Source organism: Parasteatoda tepidariorum, chromosome 12, assembly GCF_982258835.1.
Source record: "Parasteatoda tepidariorum strain Cologne lab strain chromosome 12, Ptep-v5.0, whole genome shotgun sequence".
NCBI lineage: Eukaryota > Metazoa > Arthropoda > Arachnida > Araneae > Theridiidae > Parasteatoda > Parasteatoda tepidariorum.
In genome coordinates this window covers 59,551,698-59,574,982 of record NC_141766.1, presented here as the reverse complement: position 1 = coordinate 59,574,982, position 23,285 = coordinate 59,551,698, and the positions used below count along the sequence as shown (strand labels likewise).

The 23,285-nt window shown below is 32.0% G+C and overlaps 3 protein-coding genes across 3 annotated transcripts; 2 read left to right on the top strand and 1 right to left on the bottom strand.

Annotated features, from left to right (window-relative positions):
* Positions 1 to 3,331: 3,331 nt before the first annotated feature.
* Positions 3,332 to 3,865, top strand: LOC139427254 (uncharacterized). Its single transcript, XM_071188307.1, has one exon. It carries the CDS (start codon positions 3,332 to 3,334, stop codon positions 3,863 to 3,865), a length of 534 nt encoding a protein of 177 aa, XP_071044408.1.
* A 322-nt stretch (positions 3,866 to 4,187) lies between these two features.
* LOC147801113 (zinc finger MYM-type protein 1-like) lies at positions 4,188 to 7,925 on the bottom strand. The gene is made up of 2 exons (XM_087155755.1): positions 5,619 to 7,925; positions 4,188 to 4,298 (listed from the first exon to the last, which is right to left on the bottom strand). The coding sequence occupies exons 1-2, from the start codon at positions 7,923 to 7,925 to the stop codon at positions 4,188 to 4,190; spliced, it is 2,418 nt and encodes an 805-aa protein (XP_087011881.1).
* A 7,345-nt stretch (positions 7,926 to 15,270) lies between these two features.
* Positions 15,271 to 16,146, top strand: LOC107449374 (uncharacterized). The gene is made up of 2 exons (XM_016064879.2): positions 15,271 to 15,295; positions 15,521 to 16,146. Exons 1-2 carry the CDS (start codon positions 15,271 to 15,273, stop codon positions 16,144 to 16,146), a joined length of 651 nt encoding a protein of 216 aa, XP_015920365.2.
* Positions 16,147 to 23,285: the final 7,139 nt, after the last annotated feature.

Below are 23,285 nucleotides of genomic sequence, written 5' to 3'. Positions count from 1 at the left end.
TAGGTTCTTTTAAAAATTAAATGAAATTGCTTTATTTCGTCATATATATTTATTTTACCTAAATGAATGAAGCAAATTTATTCATGTAACTTTTTGTGTCATTCTCAAACCTCGTGTTGTTTATCTGGGAGTTAATTTATAAGTATGCGAAGAATAAATTGTTGTAAAATTAATTTCTTTTTTTAGGTATTTAAAAAGATCTTATTGTTAGGATCACTTAACCATTACAGAATTTATGTTTTAAAAAAGGCATAATTTTATTTAATATACTTCGGTTTTGACAAAACAGTTAGATTTAATTCACCTGATATTAACAATTAGATTTGTTAAATCAGAACTGTTTTAATTCGATTTTTACATTTTATTATTCTTTATACCAGTTGTGAAGTGCAGTATAACTAAACACTGGATTGCCTAAGGAAGTTATTTTGACTGCTTTTAATTTCAATTAGAAAAACAATGATGTATATAATGACACAATTTCTTCGAATTTTGTACAACATATAATTTTTTTATTGTTAATATTTACTAATAACTTGTTAAATAACTGTAAATAATATAAAAAATATTAGAAAATAATTTTAAGCAAATTTCTTTACACATTATTTAGTCTTTTACAATCCAGTCATTTTGACTGCTTTTGGGCAATATAGGTATATACTAAGTTTCAGTCTTTCTAGTGTTAATATTGAACGTATGGGAGTTTTTCGACTTATCACACTTTTTAACTTTTGCACTAGAAATAGAACTAACCAATAGAACTACAATTGAAAGTTATTATGTTATTTTTAGCAATTATTTTATTTCCTGGAGTTAACTTGAAACTTATAATAAGTTGAAAATAAAACCGTGTGAAATATTATTTAAGTTGTTATTAAGTTTTAAAAAAATAAAATAAAATATAGTGAGGAAAACTAAAAATCATTATTTAGTTTTTTATTTCTGCTACATTTATTATTTTTTTAATGTTTTTTTTCCATTGCTAGAAGCATTTATTTTACATCATTACTAACTTAATTACTTTTTGTGCAATGATGTGTTCATCACCCCATGAAAAAGTGATACTTACATTCTATCATAATAAAAGTCCGTAAGGGAGTCATAAATGCATTATTCCTATTAAAATTATTGCTTTTTAAAATACTTATTTTCATTACAAGAAACATTTAGTTTAAGCTAATATTTACCTTTTGTAAAGATGTAAACATCGTAAAAAATTGATATAATTCTTTTATATTCTATCGAAATAAAATATGTATTATGGTAGTCACAGATATCCCTCAATAGTTCTCCTTAAAAACTTCTTTTATTTGAACTTATTGCATACAGTGTGTTCTGTAATGATCACCTGTGACATATATTAATAGATTTCTAATAAAAACAAATAATAAACATTTTAATAGATATTTAAGTGAGAAAAAACACTTGTGAATCACTATTGAGGAAGAAACTCATTGATTGCCACAGGTAACTGGGAGGAACACCTTTTCATATGACTATGAAACTGATTTGGGTATTTTTGCACTCACTTTGAATAGTGATATGCCAGACTTTTTATTCTTTCTAGATTAAATATCAATTTGATCATGTTAATACTTTCTTGATGTTCAGTACAATTCTTAAAGTACACATTAAGGGGAACGAACAATCTTGCAGAACTGTAATACTGATAAACATATATATACGCAATACTGTTAAACGTAGTATAATGAAAAGATACTTTTAAAATGTGAAAAAAATTCGTTAAAAATTGCACTAGATATGAGTAATCCTTTTATACTGCGCATGTGCGAAAAACATTTACAAATTTTTTTTTCATAATGTTGTTTAGAATCGTATATGGTACCTACTGAAAAGGTTTGAATATCTTGAAAATGTAAAAAGTTTCTAAGTAGCTTTTATACTTTTTATTGAAATCTCTAAACGATAGGGCCCAAATACATTTGTTGAAGCCGGTATATATGTTGTATTAATAGCGCCACCTACATTAATTAGAACAGAAAGTTACTTCTTAGTTGGATTCATTGCGTCTACAGAGATGGACTAATGCGCAGTATATAATAAACATATTGATTATTAATACGCGATTCATTATTTTAGTTGTCATTTATATAAAATCCGATCAACATTATTTTCATGAGCTCGTAATATACGAACCACGCAAACCCGCAAACGCAAATCAAAGACAAAATATTAATATGGTCAGTCGAGCCGCAGCATGGCTCGTGAAGATAGTGTTGCGCATTAAAAAATAATCAACGCCTTCCATTGGATTACAAACGCATCATATGGTAATATATTCTAAATTTATCCCGAAGAAGGGGTAAGTAGACTTTATAGTTATTTGAACTATTTTAGATATTAAACATGGCAAAAGAATTAGAACTCCAAAAAGTAAAAACAAAACTGTCTTCTGTACGACGAGCAGTAACTGGTTATTTGAAAAAACATAGAAGGTAAATTATTAGTAGAAGAAATTAATTTTGATGAATTATCTGAAAACTTTAGGGCTATTAAAAATAAAAGAAACGGAGTTAAAAAAATAAACTCTGCAGTTGAGAATCTTATTGAAGATGAAACTGAGCTGAATAACGAACTAGATAAGGCAAACGAGTATGAAGAAAAAATTATATTATGGAAATTTCGTGGTGAGAAAAAACTAAAAGAGTAACCGAGAAATGAGTCAGTTTTTTCTGCTCCAAACTTGGAGAAAAACACGAGTGAAACTATAAAGCTTCCGAAAATCTCCTTACCTTTTTTCAGCGGTAATATTACCGAGTGGCTAACTTTTAAAGATTTATTTAAAGCGACCATAACAAAAAATGAACTTAGTGAGCTATTGAGAATAGGAAAATTCGAGCTTCACAAATGGTGTACCAATAGTCCTTCTGTTTTGGAATTTTTTAGTCAACCTAAAAATATTGACAATACACCATTTAAGACTGCTGACTCCAAATTTATTAAGGTGCTAGGGTAAAGATGGGACCCAAAACATGATGAGTTTACCTACAACATTTCTTTTTGTCATGATTTTAAGGATGAAATTCCTACAAGAAGGTCCATCCTGTCCTGTGTGTCAAAAATCTTTGATCCACTGGGATAGTTATCCCCTATTATCATAAAGGCTAAAATTCTAATTCAGGAATTATGGAAGCATCAGTTGGCTTGGGATGATCCAGTGTCCCAGGATATTAAAGAGCCGTGGATTAAATATCGAGAAGATATTTCTTAAGTTACGTTAACTGTACCTAGAAAAGTTCTTCCATACTTCCCATCTGGAATAGAACTTTATTATTTCTGTGATGCTTCGGAAAAGGCGTACGCTGCCGTTATGTACTTAAAATCAACTACCATAACCACTAAACAGGTTAGAGTACTTATATCTAAAACACGCGTCGCTCCATTGAAAACGATATCAATACCACGCCTTGAACTTTGTTCAGTCGTTTTATTAGTGCACCTTTTACAAACGGTCCTCAAGTCCTTGAATCTTAAAATTGACGCAATACGCGCTTTTACGGACTCAACTATAGTTCTTGCATGGTTGAAATCTGAGCCATCACGTTGGCAAATTTTTGCTGCTAATCGTATTTCCGAAATTCAGTCTATTCTTCCAGTTCAACATTGGAATCATATCAGTTCTGGTCAAAACCCTGCTGATTCCGCTAGTAGAGGACTTCCCCCAAATGAACTAGTTAATTTTGATTTATGGTGGTCAGGTCCGCATTGGATGAAAAGTGATGAAATATCTCATTTGGAGGAAATCCCTCTCTCAACAAACGCTCTCAAAGAAGAACGCAAAAAGACATCGTGTTTGATTGAAACCACTCCTATTGACTTTCCTATCAATTACAATGTTTCATAAAGAATTATAGCTAGGTGTCTCCTCTTCATAATGAACTGTAAATCTTCGAACAATCTCATAAGTGGTTATTTAACTAGTAGTGAGATAAAACTAGCTAGAAACTTTTTGGTTAAAATAGTCCAAAAACAAGAATTTTCAAACGAATATCAACAGCTGAAAAATAACAAACCAGTTTCCTCGAGTAGTAAGATTCTCTCATTGAATCCGTTTTTGGATGAAGAGGGCCTTATCCGTGCTGGCGCTAGGTTAGAAAATACGCAATTATCAAATGAAAGAAAACATCCTATTCTCCTACCGAAAAATCATCACTTAACTAATCTAATTATAAATCACTATCATGACTCTTCTTGCATGCTGGAACACTTTTACTATTATCAGTTATTCGCAAAGAATTTTGGATAGTAAATGCTAGATCATTTATAAAAAGGCAAATCTGGAAATGCATAAAATGCTTTCGATTAAAAGAAAAAACCGCGTCACAGAAAATGGCTCAATTACCACCTTCAAGAGTAACGCCTTCCAGAGTTTTTTCCAAGACTGGTCTGGATTATGCAGGTCCATTTTTTGTGAACCCGCGATCTGGACGTGGAGTCATATCAGTTAAAATGTACGTTTGTATTTTTGTGTGTTTCGCGACAAAAGTGGTGTACATCGAAGTTGTTGAAAATTTATCCGCTGAATCATTTATTGTAGCTCTAAAAAGATTTGTTGCGCGAAGAGGAAAACCAAATGAATTTTTTTCCGACTGTGGTTCAAATTTTGTTGCTGCAAATAAGGAAATTAATCGAGTGGTTAAATCTTTTCGAAAGGAGGAATCCATCCATCAGTATTTTACCGAGGAACAAATTAAATAGCACTTCAACCCACCTTCAGCACCTCACTTTGGAGGAATTTGGGAAGCTGCTGTGAAATCCGCAAAATCGCATTTGAAAAGAACAATAGGTGATCATAAATTGACCCTTGAAGAGTTTTTAACTCTTATTGCCCAAATCGAATCCTGCTTGAACTCTCGTCCTTTGTGTCCTCAGGGACCGATCTAGAAATTTGGGGGCTGTAGGCACTAGACTATTGGGGGCCCCGATGAATCTGATCTTAAATTAATTAAAAACCCTCTTTTAAAAAGTTTATCTTAAATATATATAAGTAAGAAGAGATATATAAGTGAATAATTGTAATTTCAAAATAGGCAGATATTAATTATCTATATGTATATCCATATAAAATAAAACAGTTAAATTTTAATTTAATTCATACAAATAGAGTATAAAAAGTTGAAAATGTGACCATAAACAAATACATTTAATACATAATTTTAACAGTGAAAAAGTCACGATAGAAATTATATTTCAATAAAAAAGAATCAGTAATCAGCATTTCCTGAAAGCTAAATAGAAAACTTGATTTTTAGAGTAAAAAGTTACCAAAAACTTGGAAACCAATATGAAATAAATTTATATAAATTGTTAATTAAAAAATATGAATATACAATAAACTTAAATAATAAGAAAAAAAAATTATATTGTACCACTTATTACGTAAGTTTTTTTCTTGATTTAGTGTTGAAATCGTTTAAAATATCTTCAAATTTTAGACTTTCTGTCAAATCACATTCCATTGACATTAGTGCTAAGTCACACAGTCTGCGATTTGTCATTCTTGAACGAAGTCGATTCTTAATTCTTTTCATTAAAGAAAATGATCTCTCTCCCGAACAGTTTGACACAGGAATAGATAAGAATATCCTTAACGCTACTTCAATATTGGGATATGTGTCTTCTAGCTGTAGCATTCGTATAGTCTTTAACATTTCAGTTGGATTTGACTTATCAGTCAAAAAGTCTTTGAATTGCACAAGTTCGTCAAAAAGTCCATCATCAACATCTTCAAAGTATGCTTCCTGAAATGGCTTTACTGTTTCCAAGCATACTGGTTTCTTATTGGTTAGAAATCCAAACCTTCTTTCGAGAAAGCTGTAAGCTTTTTTTCTTTCACTTAAATGAAATTTCAAATTGTCACAAATGACATAGTGTGTCTGAGTTAAAAATTTTTCTCTTGGGGACAAATTCACACTTTCACTGGTGCAATCATCTAAAGCCTTTGGTATTCGAAGAGCTCTTGAAGTTTTATAGGAAATATTTCCCACAAGATTTTCAGCTTCCTTTTCATAAGAAGTAAAGTTTTCTCTCACATTCTGAATAAATCCTTCTAAGGATTCATAGAGTGGGATTATCACTTCAAAGGTACAATTTTGACCCTGCAAACTTTTACTTGTAGCATTTATGCGCTGTAGTAACGTATCCCAAATAATGGTTATTAAAGCAATTTCAAAAGTTTGGCATTTCTTAAGTAAACATTTAGCTTCATGTTTCGTCGAAGCTTTTTCATTAGAATTTTCAGCCAGATCTTCCAATGTCTTTATTACAACTGCATATCCTTTTCTTAAGGCCCTAACGGCAGCAGCACTTGCAGACCACCTTGTACACGATAAAGATTTGAGAGTAAGAAAATCTTTTTGTTCGAATTTAGAAGTAAAAAACTCCCACCTGTGAGGGGAAGCTGAAAAAAAATTATATAGTGCTTGCACAAAACCAAAGTAGGAAACAGCTGCTTCACATGATTCTGCAGCATTCACTCCTACCAAATTTAGTGAGTGAGCTGTGCAGGGCACAAACTCAGCCAAGGGGCACTCTATTTTTAATCTGGATTGTAAGCCAGAGTACTTACCAGCCATGTTGCTAGCATTATCATATGACTGCCCCCTGCAGTCTTGCAAATTAATGGTTAGATTTGTTAAAAATTGCACAATTGTATCATGCAGGTGCTCTGCAGCATGGCTATGTATAGCAACAAAAGTTAAGAAACGTTCAATAGGTTCATTTTGCTCATCTACATATCGCACAACAATACACATCTGATCAATGTGTGTAATATCTGGGGTAGAATCAACTATGATTCCAAAGTACTTTGTTTTATTTATTGCAGAAACAATTTTATCTAGTACTTGTTTTGCCATAATTTGAATTATTTCATCAACTGTGGTGGACGATAAATAATTAACATGTCCTTTACCTTTATTTCCATAGTTTTTCAGGTGTTCCTTTAAAAAAGGATCAAATTTGCTTATAAGCTCTAAAATTCCCAAAAAGTTGCCATTTTTGTTAGAGCCAAAGGTTTCATCATCACAAAAAATTGCCAACCCACGTACTGAAATAAACTTTAAAGTTTCTACAACTCTGAAAAGTACTTTCCTCCAGTACATTTTTTCACTTTCATTTTGCTCTATTATTTTGTTATCAATCCGACCAGAAGTTAAACGCAATTGAGCCATAGTGTTTATAGCCTTCCTGTGAGCAAAAGATGTCTCATGAGAGCATAACATTTTATTTACATTGTGCCAATCTTTAAAACCACAACTGCTTAAGTAATCGCTGTTATTGCCAAACAATTTACACACATAACAAAAAACAGCATTGACAGTCGAAGAATACACCAGCCATTTTCTTTCAATTACTTCTCCATTTCTCTTTTTGTGTGAAAAGTTGTTTTCTGTGCATGTCCGAAACTTATCAGCAAATAAACGGCCAGAATATTTTAAACCAGCAATGTTTTGGTTAGGTGGACTGCGAACGAAATGTTCCTTCAGTTTGTTTGTTACTGTGGTCCAAGTTGCAGGATCACTATCGAACACCTCAAGTAAATCTAGAGAAGACGAGGTGGCAGGATTTGAAATGACCTTTAAATTGTGGCTTAAAGAGGTTGGCAATCTTTCGTCTGAAGATACAGTTGCTGTTTCATTTTCATTTAAAGTTTGATCTGGTTTATTTAAATGAAGATTTGAAGAGCTTGCCACACAGATTTCTTTCAAATTATCTCTAAAACTATTTTCTTCAACACAAGTTTTGTCTATTAAGGCAGATCGTTCCTCAATGTTGGCGAGTTTTGGAGCAGAAAAAAAATTATTTAACGGTTTCATTGTCTTCAAAAGACTTACATTTCTCATTTCTTTCTCTTCTCTCTTTCTTTTTTTAAAACTACCAGAAGCATATTTTCGGGTTGACATTATGGCTTTAAAATAAATTTAAAATCGATTACTTCAACGCGCGATAAATATAATCCAATTCAAAACAAACACAAATAATGAATGAGTGTGTTACACTTTATATTACTAATATGGTCATTTCCCACTTTTTCAACTTTTTAATCTGTTTTTTTGTATTGTTACTTACAATTTTACATACTAGATCAGTTGAAACTGTTTAGAAGCCGTACCACAAGTAGGCAACAAAAATACTAATTCATTTTCTTTCACTTCAGTTTACTTTGAACATTAGGAAGAAATATTAATTTAATTAATATATTTTATGGAGCATTTTACATGGAATGAATGTATGTGATTTTGATTGGTGAAAGCAGAAAGTGCATGAGCTATGTATGAAAACACACTTTTAAATATTTCAGATTTTCGTTCTCTTAGGTTTTAGCTGTGCGGGAGACATATATACATGAACACAGAAAAAAACTAGGTTTGTGGGGGCCCCTAGAAATTTGGGGGCCCTAGGCCCAGGCCTCTCGGGCCTAATGGTTAATCAGGCCCTGTGTGTCCTGTGTCGGACGATCCCGCTGAACAATCAGCACTTACCCCAGGACATTTTCTTGTGGGAACCTCTCTTTCTTCAATACCAGAAGAGAACTTCCTAAACCAAAACATATCTCCTTTAAAACGTTGGCAGTTGACTCAAAACCTTTTCCAGAATTTTTGGAAAAGATGGGTTAACGAGTATATTTCCAGCTTACATCAGCGCCCCAAATGGTTGCGAGTCCTGTCTAACTTGAAAATAAATGATTTAATTCCCATTAAAGAGGACAATATTCCACCTTTGAAGTGGAAATTGGGGCGTATACAAGAAGTTTTCCCTAGTGCTGACGCTAAGGTAAGAGTCGTTAGTGTCAAAACTGAGACTGGAACTTATAAAAGACCCATTCACAAACTGTCAGTTTTACCTATTAACTAATTAACTTTCTTTATTTTAGACTTTTCTTTTTCTTTTTTGCATTGTGTTATAGTTATCCGGTTTATACCAAGGAATCTATACATCTGTTTATGATATCTACTTTTTTATTTACGTATGTTGCATTAGTTTTTATAATTATCTTTTATTGTGTATAATTCAATTTTTATTTTTGTCAATTTATGCGTAAATTTTGAAACCATGTTTCAAGGTTACCCGGTATGTTGAAGCCGGTATGTATGTTGTATTAGTAGAGCCACCTACATTAATTGGAACAGAAAGTTACTTCTTAGTTGGATTCATTACGTCTACAGAGATGAACTAATGTGCAGTATATAATAAACATATTGATTATTAATCCGCAATACATTATTTTAGTTGTCATTTATATAAAATCCGATCAACATTATTTTCATGAGCTCGTAATATACGAACCACGCAAACCCGCAAATCAAATAAAAAGAATTAATAACAGTTTTGTAATATAAAACTACAAATGATAAAACCCTAAAATGATGACAACAAAATGTGTTGATAATAGGAAATATAATTTCCCATTTTTAATAAATCTTGTTTAATAATTTGTGGAAAACCCTTTCAAAACTTTCTTCTTAAATACTCATATCTTGAGCAATTTTTAATGAATTTGCTTCAAAGTTGAATATGATATTTTCATTATTAATTAAAAAATACTCTAAATTTTTTTTAATTTTATTTAATATTTCAGCAGTAAGAAAAAGTAAGTGAGAAAATTCGATTTTTTATTTATTTTATAAAATGAATATATATTTATGAATATTTCAGATGAGTTTACGAAATTTTTGCAGTTACTGCATGTAACAACCAACGTAATTGACATAAGTTAAGAGTTTATTGCTATATTGTTTCTCATAAGGTGTTCAAAGATATTCTTTTTTGTTCGTAATTTATGTCCCTCACACCTCTAGAAACTTTAAACTTTATCGATATGTATGAGACTTTTAAAGTTTTAAAATAATTCTCTGAGAGCTTCTTGAAAAATATTAATATGTATCAACAAAATACAACAAAATAAATAAATACAAAAAAACGCGAAGAAAATTAAGAAAAACAATAAGTTTCATTTCTGTCATTTAATTTTTTGAGTGCTCTTCACTCTATTGTACTAATATATTTTGCTTTGGCTATATTGATACAATATCAGAAAGCACTCTTTTTTGCGGATATAATCGTGTGGGCTGATGAAAAGATTATATCTTTTATTTTGCGGATTTTTAAATTTTATTTTTATTATATCTCTTTTTATTATATACCCTCTTTTTTTATATGTCTGTAATTTTCCTTTGTTTTATCTTCATTTTGCTTTGTCTATCTATCTATCTATCTATCTATATATATATATATATATATATATATATATATATATATATATATATATATATATATATATATATATATATATATATATATATATATATATATATATATATATATATATATATATATATGAGTGTGTGCGTGCGTGGGGGGGGGGTGTATATATACGGAGAGAAAGGAGCAGGAATAATTAATCATTGTTTCCTGTTAATCGTAGGAATGATTAAAGAATTGAATCTATTCAGTGGTTCTCCAACCATCGAATCTTTATAATAGAATGAATCACTTTTATGCAGACAGAAAAAATAATCTGAATCCATATATGTGGGAAAAGTTGTTTTGAAGAAAATAAATCATATTCTAAAATTTAGTTAGGAACAAATAATTTTTAAAAAATTCTAAATTATTGATATTTGATAATGCCGAAAGGATTTGAGTTACCAGAGAAGAAAAAGTGGGGGGAGGGAGAATATTCTTTTATATGATTAATTCTGAGGTAAGGATTAATTCTAAGGTTTAAATTTAAGGTAAGGGGGCAGTAAAATAAGTAAATAAATAAGCAGACCATCCTTGAATAAATTTGGATGTAATGATGGGATGTTCTAAGATTCAATCTTAAGGGTTCGAGGAGGTGACCACAAATATGTTTATGAAATAGTACAGGCAAAATTTTCTATAACAAAATCAAACACAAAAATGCACTTTTTTTGAATTATAAATATACCTTTTTTTTTTCTTGAGAGATTTTAATCTCCGAACCTCGAAATATGGGGAGTAGCCGTAATCTAGAAATTATAGTTTAATCAGGACAGCAGTAAAAAGTTTGAACCCCTTAATGTTAAGTCTAATTTTTGCGTATTTCACCATATCTCGAGAACTTTTTGAGCAAAATTTTTGCACGCAATTAAAAAATTTATGTATCTTAAGATAATTATTTACCTTTTAGTATTATTTTTTCATTATTTTGTTTAATAATAAAAAAAAAATTCAATTGTAAGTTATAAAATTTTTTATATCATTTTAGAGAATGAAATTTGAGCAAATGGGTCGCTTAGCTCTTAAAAAAAATCGAATTTTAAAAGAGTTGTATTTTTAAAATTTGATTTTTCAGGAACTAATGGACTAAATTTTGTCCAGCAAAATTACATTCTTTAAAATGATGCAAAAAATTGTATACATTACAAAAGTTTTCGACTGTCATTAAATAAAATATAAATAGTTTGTAAAAGTTATTTTTTACATGGAATTTTGTTTGGATAAACGAATTTTAGAATGTGTTTAAACAATTGTTGAAATCATTTAAAAAGTTCTCAAAATTTATTTGAAGACTTCACTCTCCCTATATTTTGAGGGTTTCGAAATCAGTGGGGAAAAAGGTATTCAGAGAAAATACATTTTTTAGTAACTATCGTGTGCACTAATTAATTAACATGTTTGAGGTCACCCCCTTTCACCCATAAAAATTGAATCCTAGAACGATCATTTGATCAAAAGTTATTCAGCATGGCTCTTTTTTTTTCTGCGCAAAGTTAATGCTATAATTACATTATAATTACTTTTGGAATTTTGATTTAAATTATTTTAACCTTCTTTAGTTAGTGCTTAACTTGTAAGTTTATTCTTTATTTTATTCTTCCCTTCACTTCCAAACTATAGAAGATTTTTATTTGTATGTAATTTATGAAAAAAATATAAATTTTTTGCAAATATTATTAATTCACAGAAATTTGACATTCTCATTTACTTCCCTTTTTCAAATCGTTATTTATTTTTATATAATTATTTTTAAATTAGTAATGAATAAAAAATTCAGATAGAAATTCCATTAAAATTTAAAAGTTTGTACTTTGGGAGTTAAATGAAACTTTGGGAGTTTCGATTGACAAACACCAAAAACTTGACGAAATTTAAGTGATTTCTTTTTAGTGTAAACTAGAAGGAATTATTGACTTAAAATTTATGAGCTAAAAATTCCTCTAATCACTAACGCCAATAGCACGAAAAGACTTTTCTTAGTTTTATTGTTTTCTGCTTTTCTTACTCTTTTGCAAAATGCTTAAAATTATTGTTCTTTTTTTATAAAGCAATCGCATGATATTACCTTTGTTATACAAACTTAGATTAAAGTTTTACCATTATACAATTATTGAGTGAATTATATTTACATTTCAAAATGTAATACCTTCTTGTAAAATGAATTTTGTGTAAAACTGATTTTAATGAACACATGTGACTAAAATATTTATTATAAAATTGCTGTTCTAAAACATTAATAATTATTCGCACTGTTGCTAAATAAACTTTTAGTCGAAACGATAACAAATATTCAAATAAGAACTAAAAAAACAAATTTCAATTCTAACCAAGCCTAAATTTAAACCTAATAAAATGGGAATCTCCGCTATACAATAAAAAAGGGAACTTTAATTGAACACTTTACTGTAATTATCAGTTTATTTTTAAGGAATGAAAGTTATTAAATAAGTTGTTGAATGGATAATCAAAGGGAATCTAAAAACAATTGGAGTTATTGTAGTGGACGTAATTAAAAACGTTTTTTCGTCATACACACAATGTACTTAACTGAGACAAACGTTTGTTTTTCTTTTTTGAAAAATAATAATAAAGCAAAAAACGTCAAACTTGTTAGTAGCAAAAAATAATTAATTTGAAAATCTGATTCATTTTAAATACGGTACCTAATTTGTTATTATGTAATGGTTTTTTGCGTTTTAAGTATTTTATTTTATGCGCTTTGTAATATTTTATTTAATGCAGAACTTGACATTAAATCACAAATGAGAAATAAAATAATAATAGTTTAGCTACATAAATTTATCTCTTCCTTTTGTAAATACAGTGAACAGCTTATTAATTATGTAAATGAATGCAGAGCACTAATATTCGTTAAGTTTTTCCGATAACCTTTTATTATGACTGCTAGGTTGACACATGTAATCTTTTTTAGATTTGGAAACCTTATTCAAATATGAAATGTATCAGCTTTTATATTATTGTAAGAATTAACTGAGGATCCACAATATTTTAAGTAATGGTATTCGATAAATTTTACTCAGAGTCCGTTTTTTTTTAAAATTAAGAAGTATAGCATCAATATTAATTTAGGTGAATAATACTATACCGAAAACATCAGAAGCATGGATTTAGTAAATTATCACAAAGTGTTTGTAATATATAACTACAGTCCCTGAGCAACTTATTAGACGCACTATAATATTCTATGCAAAATTATAACTATCAGGTGATACTATACAACTGTACTGTTTTTACTCGGATCCATTTCTTTACGCTCCTGTATCAAATAGTTAACATTGTAATGCAATAAGTTAAAAATAAATACAAATAGGAAGTATATACGTATATGAAAAATATCCCGAATAAAACCCATTTCATGTATGTTTAAACATAAAAGTATCGCAATTAAACTCGTGCAAATCATATAGTTATTAAAAAACTACAGTGCGTCTCATAATTTGATCTAATTATTATAATATACTAATATAATGTTTGATATAATAAATATTCTATATTTATATAACATATCGTCTAATTTATCCTATCGTCAAATTTATATAACATATCTTCTAATTTAACCAATTGATACACGAACGTAAACAAGTGCAAATCGGTTTCATTCTCATAAAAACAATAAAGCTGTATAGTATCCACCTGATAATTAAAATTTTACATAGAATATTATAGGGCGTGTAATAAGTTGGTCAGGGACTGTAACACTTATTTTTCAAATAAGAGTTTAATAGTCATTTATTTAAACAAAAGTATATTTGTTTTGTATATAATTTTTTTAAAGATACACTCATAAAAAGATTGTAATTTTAGGCTCATACTTAAACTACTGCATATATCGGGGTAATCCGTGAGAAAAGTCATGTGTCTTAGAACAAATATTTTTTAAACACTCAAATAAGAACAATTCAAAAATTTATTAAAAACTGTGCTTAATTTCCCAAATTAGAGTTTAGTAATCATTTAAGGAAAAATAATTGCATTTTCTGATAAAAAAAAATTTTTTTTCATGAGAAGTAAAATAAAAAGCAGTCACGATGTTTTTATTATTTGAGTAACACGGAATTTTTTAGAATGCGATTTTCATCTCAATGATTTCGTAAGACAAAATGGCACACACACAGCACAAATCAAAATAGAATGTCTTTATAAGAAACTTACCAGCAGGGTCGAACCCTATAGTGCAAGTGGTAAGGAAACAAAATAATGTATGAGGAATCACCCAAAAGGTTTCGTAGGAGAAAAGCAAAAATTCAAGAAAAATAAATTAAATTAAAAACAAAATTATAGAATTATTTTATACAGAAAATTAAAAGAATAAAAGTCATAAAAATGTTATTTAAACCAAACTATGCAGTTGTTTATAAGATATATCAGATAAAAATTGTATTGGAATCCCATATGACGCTAGGTACCCATTAGCGTTAAAATAAAAATTTATTTAAAATTTGTAGAGGCTGATGGTTGCGACAGCTGAGAAAACATGAAAACCGAGGTAGAAGGATCGAGTATTGGATCGAAGACCGAAGGTAGGAGGGCGAACCGAAATAGTTCCTGCGCGGATGAATACCGGCGGAGGAGCATCAACCGGCGGCCAAGGCAGGGAGTGAAAAGGCTGATGTCCAGTACTTAAGGAGATGAGTTTGTTTTCAAAGGGTTGTTGTGCAGCGTCCGAGACTTCGTCCCGATATCCCGTTTCTACCCGGTGACGCCCACCTGCAGTATGAGATATTTACAATCAAAAGTTTAAGTTTTTTATTGTTCTTTTAATAACAACTTTTAATGTTTTTAAAGAATAACTTGTTAATTGGAGTTTGTGAAGTTTCGTAGATGGTTTGTTATCTTTTACTATTAAAGAGGATGTTTCATTGCCATATTGTTTCATTTGAAAGTCTTACATTCCCATCACCGAAACATATACAATTGGTGACCTGTAAACGAATACGTATATTTCTGTTTCTGCAAACTGCATTTGAGAGATTCTACTAGTAGATGGATTACGGAGTACTAGTAGATGGTACGTTTCAAGTTTTAAGGTTTTTTGGCAAGCCGTGAGTACAAATTACTTCTTTTGTTGGACTTATAAATTTTGGATTAATGCAAAAAATGCCAGAATCTACGGAAACTGCTGATCAACAAATTGCTCGTGTCACTGTAAAGCCGCCACCTTTTTGGAGAGCTAATCCAGAATTGTGGTTCAGACAAATTGAAAGCCAGTTCACTCTTGCTTGAGTAACTACAGAATCAACGAAATTTCACCAAGTAGTTTCTGCTCTACAACCGGAGGAACTGGCGATTATCAGCGATATTGTTATCAGTCCACCTGAGGATGAGCCTTTCACCGCACTTAAAAAAAGATTGTGCGCTCAATATGCTGAATCTGAAGCTCAACGCTTAAGGGATTTGATTTCGGGGATGCAACTTGGCGACCGCCGTCCTTCAAGACTGCTTCTGGAAATGCGGAATAAAGCCGGTGCAAGAATTAACGATGAACTTCTTAAATCTTTATTTTTGCAGAGGTTGCCTACTAATGTTCAACAGATTTTGGCGATTTCCAACGATAAATTGGACAAGCTGGCGGAGATAGCGGATGGTATCATGGCTACAACAACTAACGCACAGTCAGTCAGCGTAGTTGCTGGTTCGACGGATCAGACGGATTTACGGTCTTTATTGACAGAGATCACAGCTCGTCTCGCACGGTTGGAAGCCCGTACAAGTGACCGATCGAGAAGTACTAGTCAGAAACGCTCTACTAGCCGAAGCCGACAGTCTGCAAATTCACAGTATTGCTGGTATCATAAAATATTCAAGCAACGAGCGACAAAATGCCGACCTCCATGTTCGTTCCTGCCGGAAAACTGCTGAGGCCGTCATCCAGTCAAAAGGGTGACGGCGAAGCGATGATTCAGCGACTTTATCTGACGGACAAGTCTACATCCTCACGTTATCTCATCGATACGGGAGCTGACGTCTCTGTAATACCTCGTGCTGCCTATGCATCTAGTGACCATTCTTCACAGATGAAGCTGTTCGCCGCAAACGGTACGACCATTCCAACGTTTGGCCAACGCCTGTTGAAATTAGACCTCGGACTCAGAAGAGATTTCAGCTGGCCTTTTATCATCGCTGCCGTGTCTCATCCAATTATCGGAGCTGACTTCTTACGCAATTTTGGGTTATTAGTAGACGTCAAAAATGCTGCAGTAATTGATCCTTTGACCAAGTTGCAAACAAGAGGTACTCGGTATGCTGGGAATGCTTCAACGGTAAAGGTAATTTTAGAGAACTCTAAATTCCACAATTTGTTCTCAGAATTTCCTGCTCTGATTAGGTCAGGCGTCACGCCAAGAAAAGTTCATGGAGTAGAACATTGGATACAGACAAAAGGACCTCCTGTTTTTTCGAAACCTCGACGTTTATCGCCAGAGAAGTTGAAAGCTGCAAAACAAGAGTTTGAATTTCTGGTAACATCAGGGGTTTGTCAGCCTTCCAAAAGCTGTTGGGCAAGTCCGTTACACATGGTGTTAAAGAAGAATGGCGACTGGCGACCATGTGGTGATTTTCGTCGTCTTAATGGTGTGACCGTGCCAGATAGGTACCCTGTTCCCCACATGCAAGACTGTTTTCAGGTTTTGGAAGGTAAAAGGATATTTTCTACCTTGGACCTGGAAAAAGCGTATTATCAGATTCCGGTGCGCAACGAAGACGTGCCAAAGACTGCGGTAATAACCTCGTTTGGATTGTTCGAGTTTTTGTATATGCCGTTTGGATTATCAAATGCTGCCGCAACTTTCCAACGCTTCATTCATCAAGTCTTAGGTGAGTTCGAATTTTGTGTACCTTATTTTGATGACGTATTGGTAGCTTCGAAGAACGAAGAAGAACATTTAACGCATTTAAAACGAGTTTTTCAACGTTTTGCTGAATATGGTGTAACACTCAACGTAAGCAAATGTGTCCTGGGACAGTCTTCAGTAGAATTCCAAGGGCATTGTGTAACGGAAAAGGGTATTACTCCACTTCCTGATAAAGTTTCTGCTATTGCTAATTTTCCTCAGCCAGTTACAATTAGAGAGCTGCGTCGATTTCTTGCAGTCTTGAATTTTTATAGAAGATTCATACCGAGAGCTGCCCACACTCAAGCAATTTTAAACGAATATTTAAAAGGTGCTAAGAAAAATGATAAAAGCGTGATCAAGTGGTCGGAGGAAGCAGTCTCGCTAGCGCTGGTAGGGGGCTACTGTAGAGGCTGTTGGTTGCGACAGCTGAGAAAACATGAAAACCGAGGTAGAAGGATCGAGTATTGGATCGAAGACCGAAGGTAGGAGGACGAACCGAAATAGTTCCTGCGCGGATGAATACCGGCGGAGGAGCATCAACCGGCGGCCAAGGCAGGGAGTGAAAGGGCTGATGTCCAGTACTTAAGGAGATGAGTTTGCTTTCAAAGGGTTGTTGTGCAGCGTCCGAGACTTCGTCCTGATATCCCGTTTCTACCCGGTGACGCCCACCTGCAGTATGAGATATTTACAATCAAAAGTTTAAGTTTTTAATTGTTCTTTTAATAACAACTTTTAATGTTTTTAAAGAATAACTTGTTAATTGGAGTTTGTGAAGTTTCGTAGATGGTTTGTTATCTTTTACTATTAAAGAGGATGTTTCATTGCCATTTGCATTGCCAGTGGCATTTGAAATTCTTGCATTCCCATCACCGAAACATATACAAAATTGTTCCCAAATCGGAATTTAACAATCGTTAATCTAACGAAAAATAAATTCATATTTTTTTTAAAGAAAAGATTGATGAAAAGCGTAATATTTAATATTCAGTGGGTAACGCATTATTTTTGGAAATAAAATGTTTGAGACTTGTTGTCAGGTTCGTACCATGAAGGTTTAAACGGACACCCCGAGGTTGTCATTCAGTTTCACCATAACAATGTTATTTTTTTTATTAAAACATATGTCTCCATATAAATGCTTTCCAAAGAGAACAATTTTTTTTAAAAATTATACTTTCATTTAATTTTACTTCAACTATCAAATTCCCAACGAAAACTTTAATAATCTTTTATATAAATAAAAATAAATTCATATCTCATATAACGTTTTTTTTTCCTTGTCGATCCATGAAGATTGAATTTTAACGCTAAAACCACTAAAAACTTCAAGGCTAAGTCATTCTTATAAATGTTTTTCAATCACTTAAAAGAAAAATAATTTAAACATTTATTTAAAATGCACACAATTTTTCAAATAACAATATAATAATCATTAATTAAGAGAAAAGTAAAGTAAGTGCATTTTTTAACACATTTCTCTTTTTTCATGAAAAATAGTGGCATTCGAGTTATACAGTTGACAAAAAAAGTATTAGCACACTAAGCTAATTTAAAATTCTTGCAAGATAAAATAACCAAACTAATCCAAACTAGGATTTTCTTTACCTTTATTATAGTAAAAACAAAAGTAAGTGAAAATAAAAAGCACACTTGCTTTTACAGAATTTAAAAAAAAAAAAACATTATTATATTTTTGCAAAAAAAGTATTAGCACACTTAGTGAAATAAATAAAAACATTTTTCATTATCGGTGATTTGCTTTTTAATATCTTGTATGCAATCCATTGGCCTTAATGACTGCTTCTAATCTTCGTGGCATAGATTCTACTAACTTTTTGGTAATATCTGAGGAAATATTATTCCAGGAATGAATCAATGTAGATTCTAAAGAATCTCTTCCCGTAATGTGGTTATTCCTTACTTCTTGATCTAGATGGTGCCAAAGATGTTCGATCGGGTTCAGATCAGGAGATTGGGGGGGAGTGCGTAGCCTTTTTGGTGCATTATAAAGCAACCATTCCCTTGTTACATTCGCGGAATGTTTCGGATCATTATCTTGCTGGAATATATAGGTGTCTTGGAGGCCTAATTTTCTAGCACTGCTTTTCAAGTTACGGCGCAAAACCTCTATATACGATAAAGCTGTCATCCTACCATTAATAACTTCCAACCCCATTATGCGCCATACAGCCCCAAACCATCACATTTCCCCCACCATGCTTAATTGTTGACAAGATATTTTTCTGATCAAGAGCAGTACCTTTTTTCCTCCAAACAGTTAAAATGCTTTTTGGCCGAAATATTTCAAACTTACTCTCATCAGAAAAAATAACTTGCTTCCAAAACTCCATTGGCTTACTTCGATAGGTCAGAGCAAACTCAAGTCTCTTTTTCCTATTAACCTCGCTAATAAAAGGTTTCTTCCTTGGCCTCCTACCCCGAAGACCACTCATATGGAGAACATTTCTAATAGTTTGTGGCGTCACTGACTTGCCAGAAGTTGACGCAAAGTCGTTGGCTAAATTTCGAGCACTTTGAGTTGGATTTCTTAGGGCCATTTTAACAACATGCCTCCTTTCCCTGTCATTTACTTTGACTGGGCGACCAGATCGGGGTTTATTTTTCGTGGATCCTGTTTCTTCCACTTTTTTAATAATGGAACGAACTGTTGAAAAGCTCAATTTTAACTTTTTTTCCAATATCCCGATAACTTTTTCCTAATTCACGGAGACATATTATCTTTTCTCGAGTGGAGCCTGGAATTTCACACTTCTTCGGACTCATACTTAATGAATAGAGAAATTCAAAATAACACTGAACGTAACTTAATACTCTAGTCTTAGTACAAGTTATGAATCGGTTTCAGTAAGTGACTATAAGGTTTTATTCTTCTTTTATCTGTAGTGGCAGTAATGCAATTCGAGTGTGCCAATATTTTTTTTGTAAAATAAAATGCGTTTTTTCTATGGAAATATTTTGTTAGCAATGACGGGAATTTTATATTTTGTGATTTAGTTTTCATTTGAAAATTGAGTGTAATATAGTTTAATTGGTAAAGTTAGAACTCTTCGTTGCGTAAATATTTGAAACTATATTGATGTGCCAATACTTTTTTTACCGACTGTATATATATATACAGTCGAACCTCGCTAACTCGAACCTCGATTTAACGAATTTTTCGATATCTCGAAGGAAAAAAAATTCCCTTCAAATTTCCTATACACTCAATGTTAAAAAAAAACATGATTTCACGAATTTTTTTTTTCTAATTCCTCGATAACTTGAATTTTTTTCCATAAATAGTGTAGATTTTTTTTCTAAAATTAAAAAAATATTCCAAAAAAAAAAAAAAAGTTTTAAGAATGGCTGACAAGGCATGGAATGATGTGTCTTCCTATACGATAATGAATAGCTTCAAGAAGTCTGGATTCATTAAAGATCACGAAAGTCGTCAAACAATCAATATCGTTAATTCTGTTGGTTCCTCGAAAACACCACAAAATTATGGGGGCTCTAACCGGGATTTTGTCGAATAAGACGAACTGTTGAACTGTGGTAATCAATCGTATGATCATTTGTGTTTCCAAGCTGTGTGGCCGATGAGGCTGAACTGTGAATTCGTGATTGAAAGAAACTGTGATGACTTCATGAGGCTTCCACAAAACCTGTGAGTAGAGTATTTTATTTTTAAAATGGCCTTTCTTAGTGGAGCCAGAAAAATTTATTGGATTAATTTACTTTGTGAACTTGAACTGAATGCGCCAGAAAATGCCTAAGTACCACAATTAGTTGGGACGATTACAGAATAGGAAAATTATGATGAGGAACTAGTGAAAAATTTATTAACAACATTAACTTTTGAAACGGAGAATTCAGAAGAGCTAGAAAAAGAAGAACGTGAATATAATTTTAAGAAACTAGAATTAGAAAGTAAAATAGCAACTAATTTACCTAAAGCGGAAACAGCGAATACAGAAATGCTAAGATTTCTTAATAAATACGAAAGCGGTTCAGATATTGCAATTTATTTGTCACTGTTTGAAAAACAAATAAGTAGATCTAAAATACCAAAAGAATTTTTTGGTTGGATTACTTCCTCTTGACATAGCTTATTTAATAGCACGTGAACCCGATCAATTTTCTAATGATTTTGATTATGTAAAGAAACTTTTATTAAACCGATTTAAGTTAACATCAGAACAACTAAAAAATAAATTTTGTAACGCAAAAAAAGAAGCTACAACATCGTGGAGAGACTTCGGAATCAAAATTATCACTTATTTCGAAGAATATTTAAAAACTATGGAAGTTAAATCCTTTGATGAACTTCAAAATTTCATGATCGTTGACCAAAATTCCGAATGGAATTAGAGACAATATGTTAGATGAATTACCGATGATAAAAGATGTTTAAGAACTGATATCTTAATTAGATAACTATGAAACTGCGAGATCCCATATTAAAAGAGAAACGAGTAAATATTTGCGAGATTTCACATACAAACCAGATATAGTTAGGGATAATAAGAATACATCACGTCAATATTTCCCCAATAGAAATTCTAGAAATAATCATAATTCACCAGTCATTCATGCTCAAAACATTCAAAGAAATTATCAATTTTATGTTGGTAATTCTAATCATAATGCTAATCACTCTAATTATTTAAAGTGTTATAACTGCTTAAACTACGGCTACAAAAGTACTGAGTGTAAATACAAAAGAGAGGGTGTAAAATGCAGAATTTGTTCACAATTTGGACATACCGCTAAGAACAGTAACGTTAATTTAAATACCGAAACTAAAGTTTCTTATGTCACTAGTAGGACTGGGCGATATTAGAAATTATATATCGTGATGCATCGTCAGTTTTGCATCGCGATGTAGCGATGTATCGCGATATAGTATTTTTGAATTTCATTTACTTGTAAGGCACAGAAAGTCAGATTTCTATCAAAACTTCATACTCAGGTTGATTTAAATCAATTTATAAATTTGAAGATATATATGTTTTGCTTAAGAAAGATATTAAATAAATTGACTACGATGTACAAATCTTACTTAAAATATTTATTGAAATGTTTATTTAGAAATTCATAATACGCGTAAAACAAAGTGTTAAAAACTTTTTTAAAGCGTTTTTTACAAATTAATGTTTTCTTGTACTATTATACATAAATAATTACACAATTATTAAGTTCGATCGAAATGTGTCCCGCAGTGGACTGATCGTTAAGACACGGTTCCAAGCAGATCACCGAAGTCAAGCATCACTAGCTGCGATCAGTGTGCGGGTGGGTTAACACTTGGATCAGTCTGCGTAGGGACGAGAGGGTGTGCGGTAGTGGTCTTCGTTAAACTGTGCTACCGTAAAGTGCTCGACTTCGCGCTCAGGTCGTCGAGCTACCGAAGCGGGGGTGCCATCCCCTCCGCAGAGGATCAAAATTGTGATGGCATGTCTTCGGATCATCCTCAGGGATGTTTCCCAGACCGTCGCCAATAGCCCATTGTGCAGCTCTAGTGCGACGTAAATTAACAACAACAACGATCTAAATGTTCAATTTCTAAATGAAACGTTAAAAATTATTTGTATGTTTAAAACAAAGTGCTAAATAAATTTTAGAAAAAAAAAACGCTTTTAAAACACTATTTCTTATTATAATCATTTCAGTTATTATAGTTCATATACGTCACACTAGAGCTGCACAATGGGCTATGTCGACGGTCTGGGAAACATCCCTGAGGATGATCCGAAGACATGCCATCACAATTTTGATCCTCTGCAGATGGGATGGCACCCCCGCTTCGGTAGCTCGACGACCTGCACGCGAAGTCGAGCACTTCACGGTAGAACAGTTTAACGAGGACCAATACCGCACACCCTCGGTCCCTACGCAGACTGATCCTAGTGGTCACTCACCCGCACACTGACCGCAGCCAGTGATGCTTGACTTCGATGATCTGCAGGGAACCGTGTCTTAACGATCAGTTCACTGCGGGACCTTATCATTTCAGATAAATAATTAAATTAAATTAAATAATGAACGAAAAACAAAGTAAAATTTAATTTCTTAAAAATAAAAAAATTTTGATATTCTATAATATATTTAGCTAATTAACAAATAATATGAAAAGAATATTTTTAAAAAAAAATTATTATACTC

What these genes read in the sequence shown, in the direction of transcription:
- LOC139427254 (XM_071188307.1), top strand. Translation starts at nt 3,332, where the DNA reads ATGTACTTAAAATCAACTACCATAACCACTAAACAGGTTAGAGTACTT.
- LOC147801113 (XM_087155755.1), bottom strand. Translation starts at nt 7,925, where the DNA reads ATGTCAACCCGAAAATATGCTTCTGGTAGTTTTAAAAAAAGAAAGAGA. An exon ending in ACACATATCCCAATATTGAA is followed by an intron (nt 4,299 to 5,618) that starts GTAGCGTTAAGG and finishes ATGCATTTCCAG; the next exon opens with ATTTGCCTTTTTATAAATGA.
- LOC107449374 (XM_016064879.2), top strand. Translation starts at nt 15,271, where the DNA reads ATGGATTACGGAGTACTAGTAGATG. An exon ending in TTACGGAGTACTAGTAGATG is followed by an intron (nt 15,296 to 15,520) that starts GTACGTTTCAAG and finishes GAGTAACTACAG; the next exon opens with AATCAACGAAATTTCACCAA.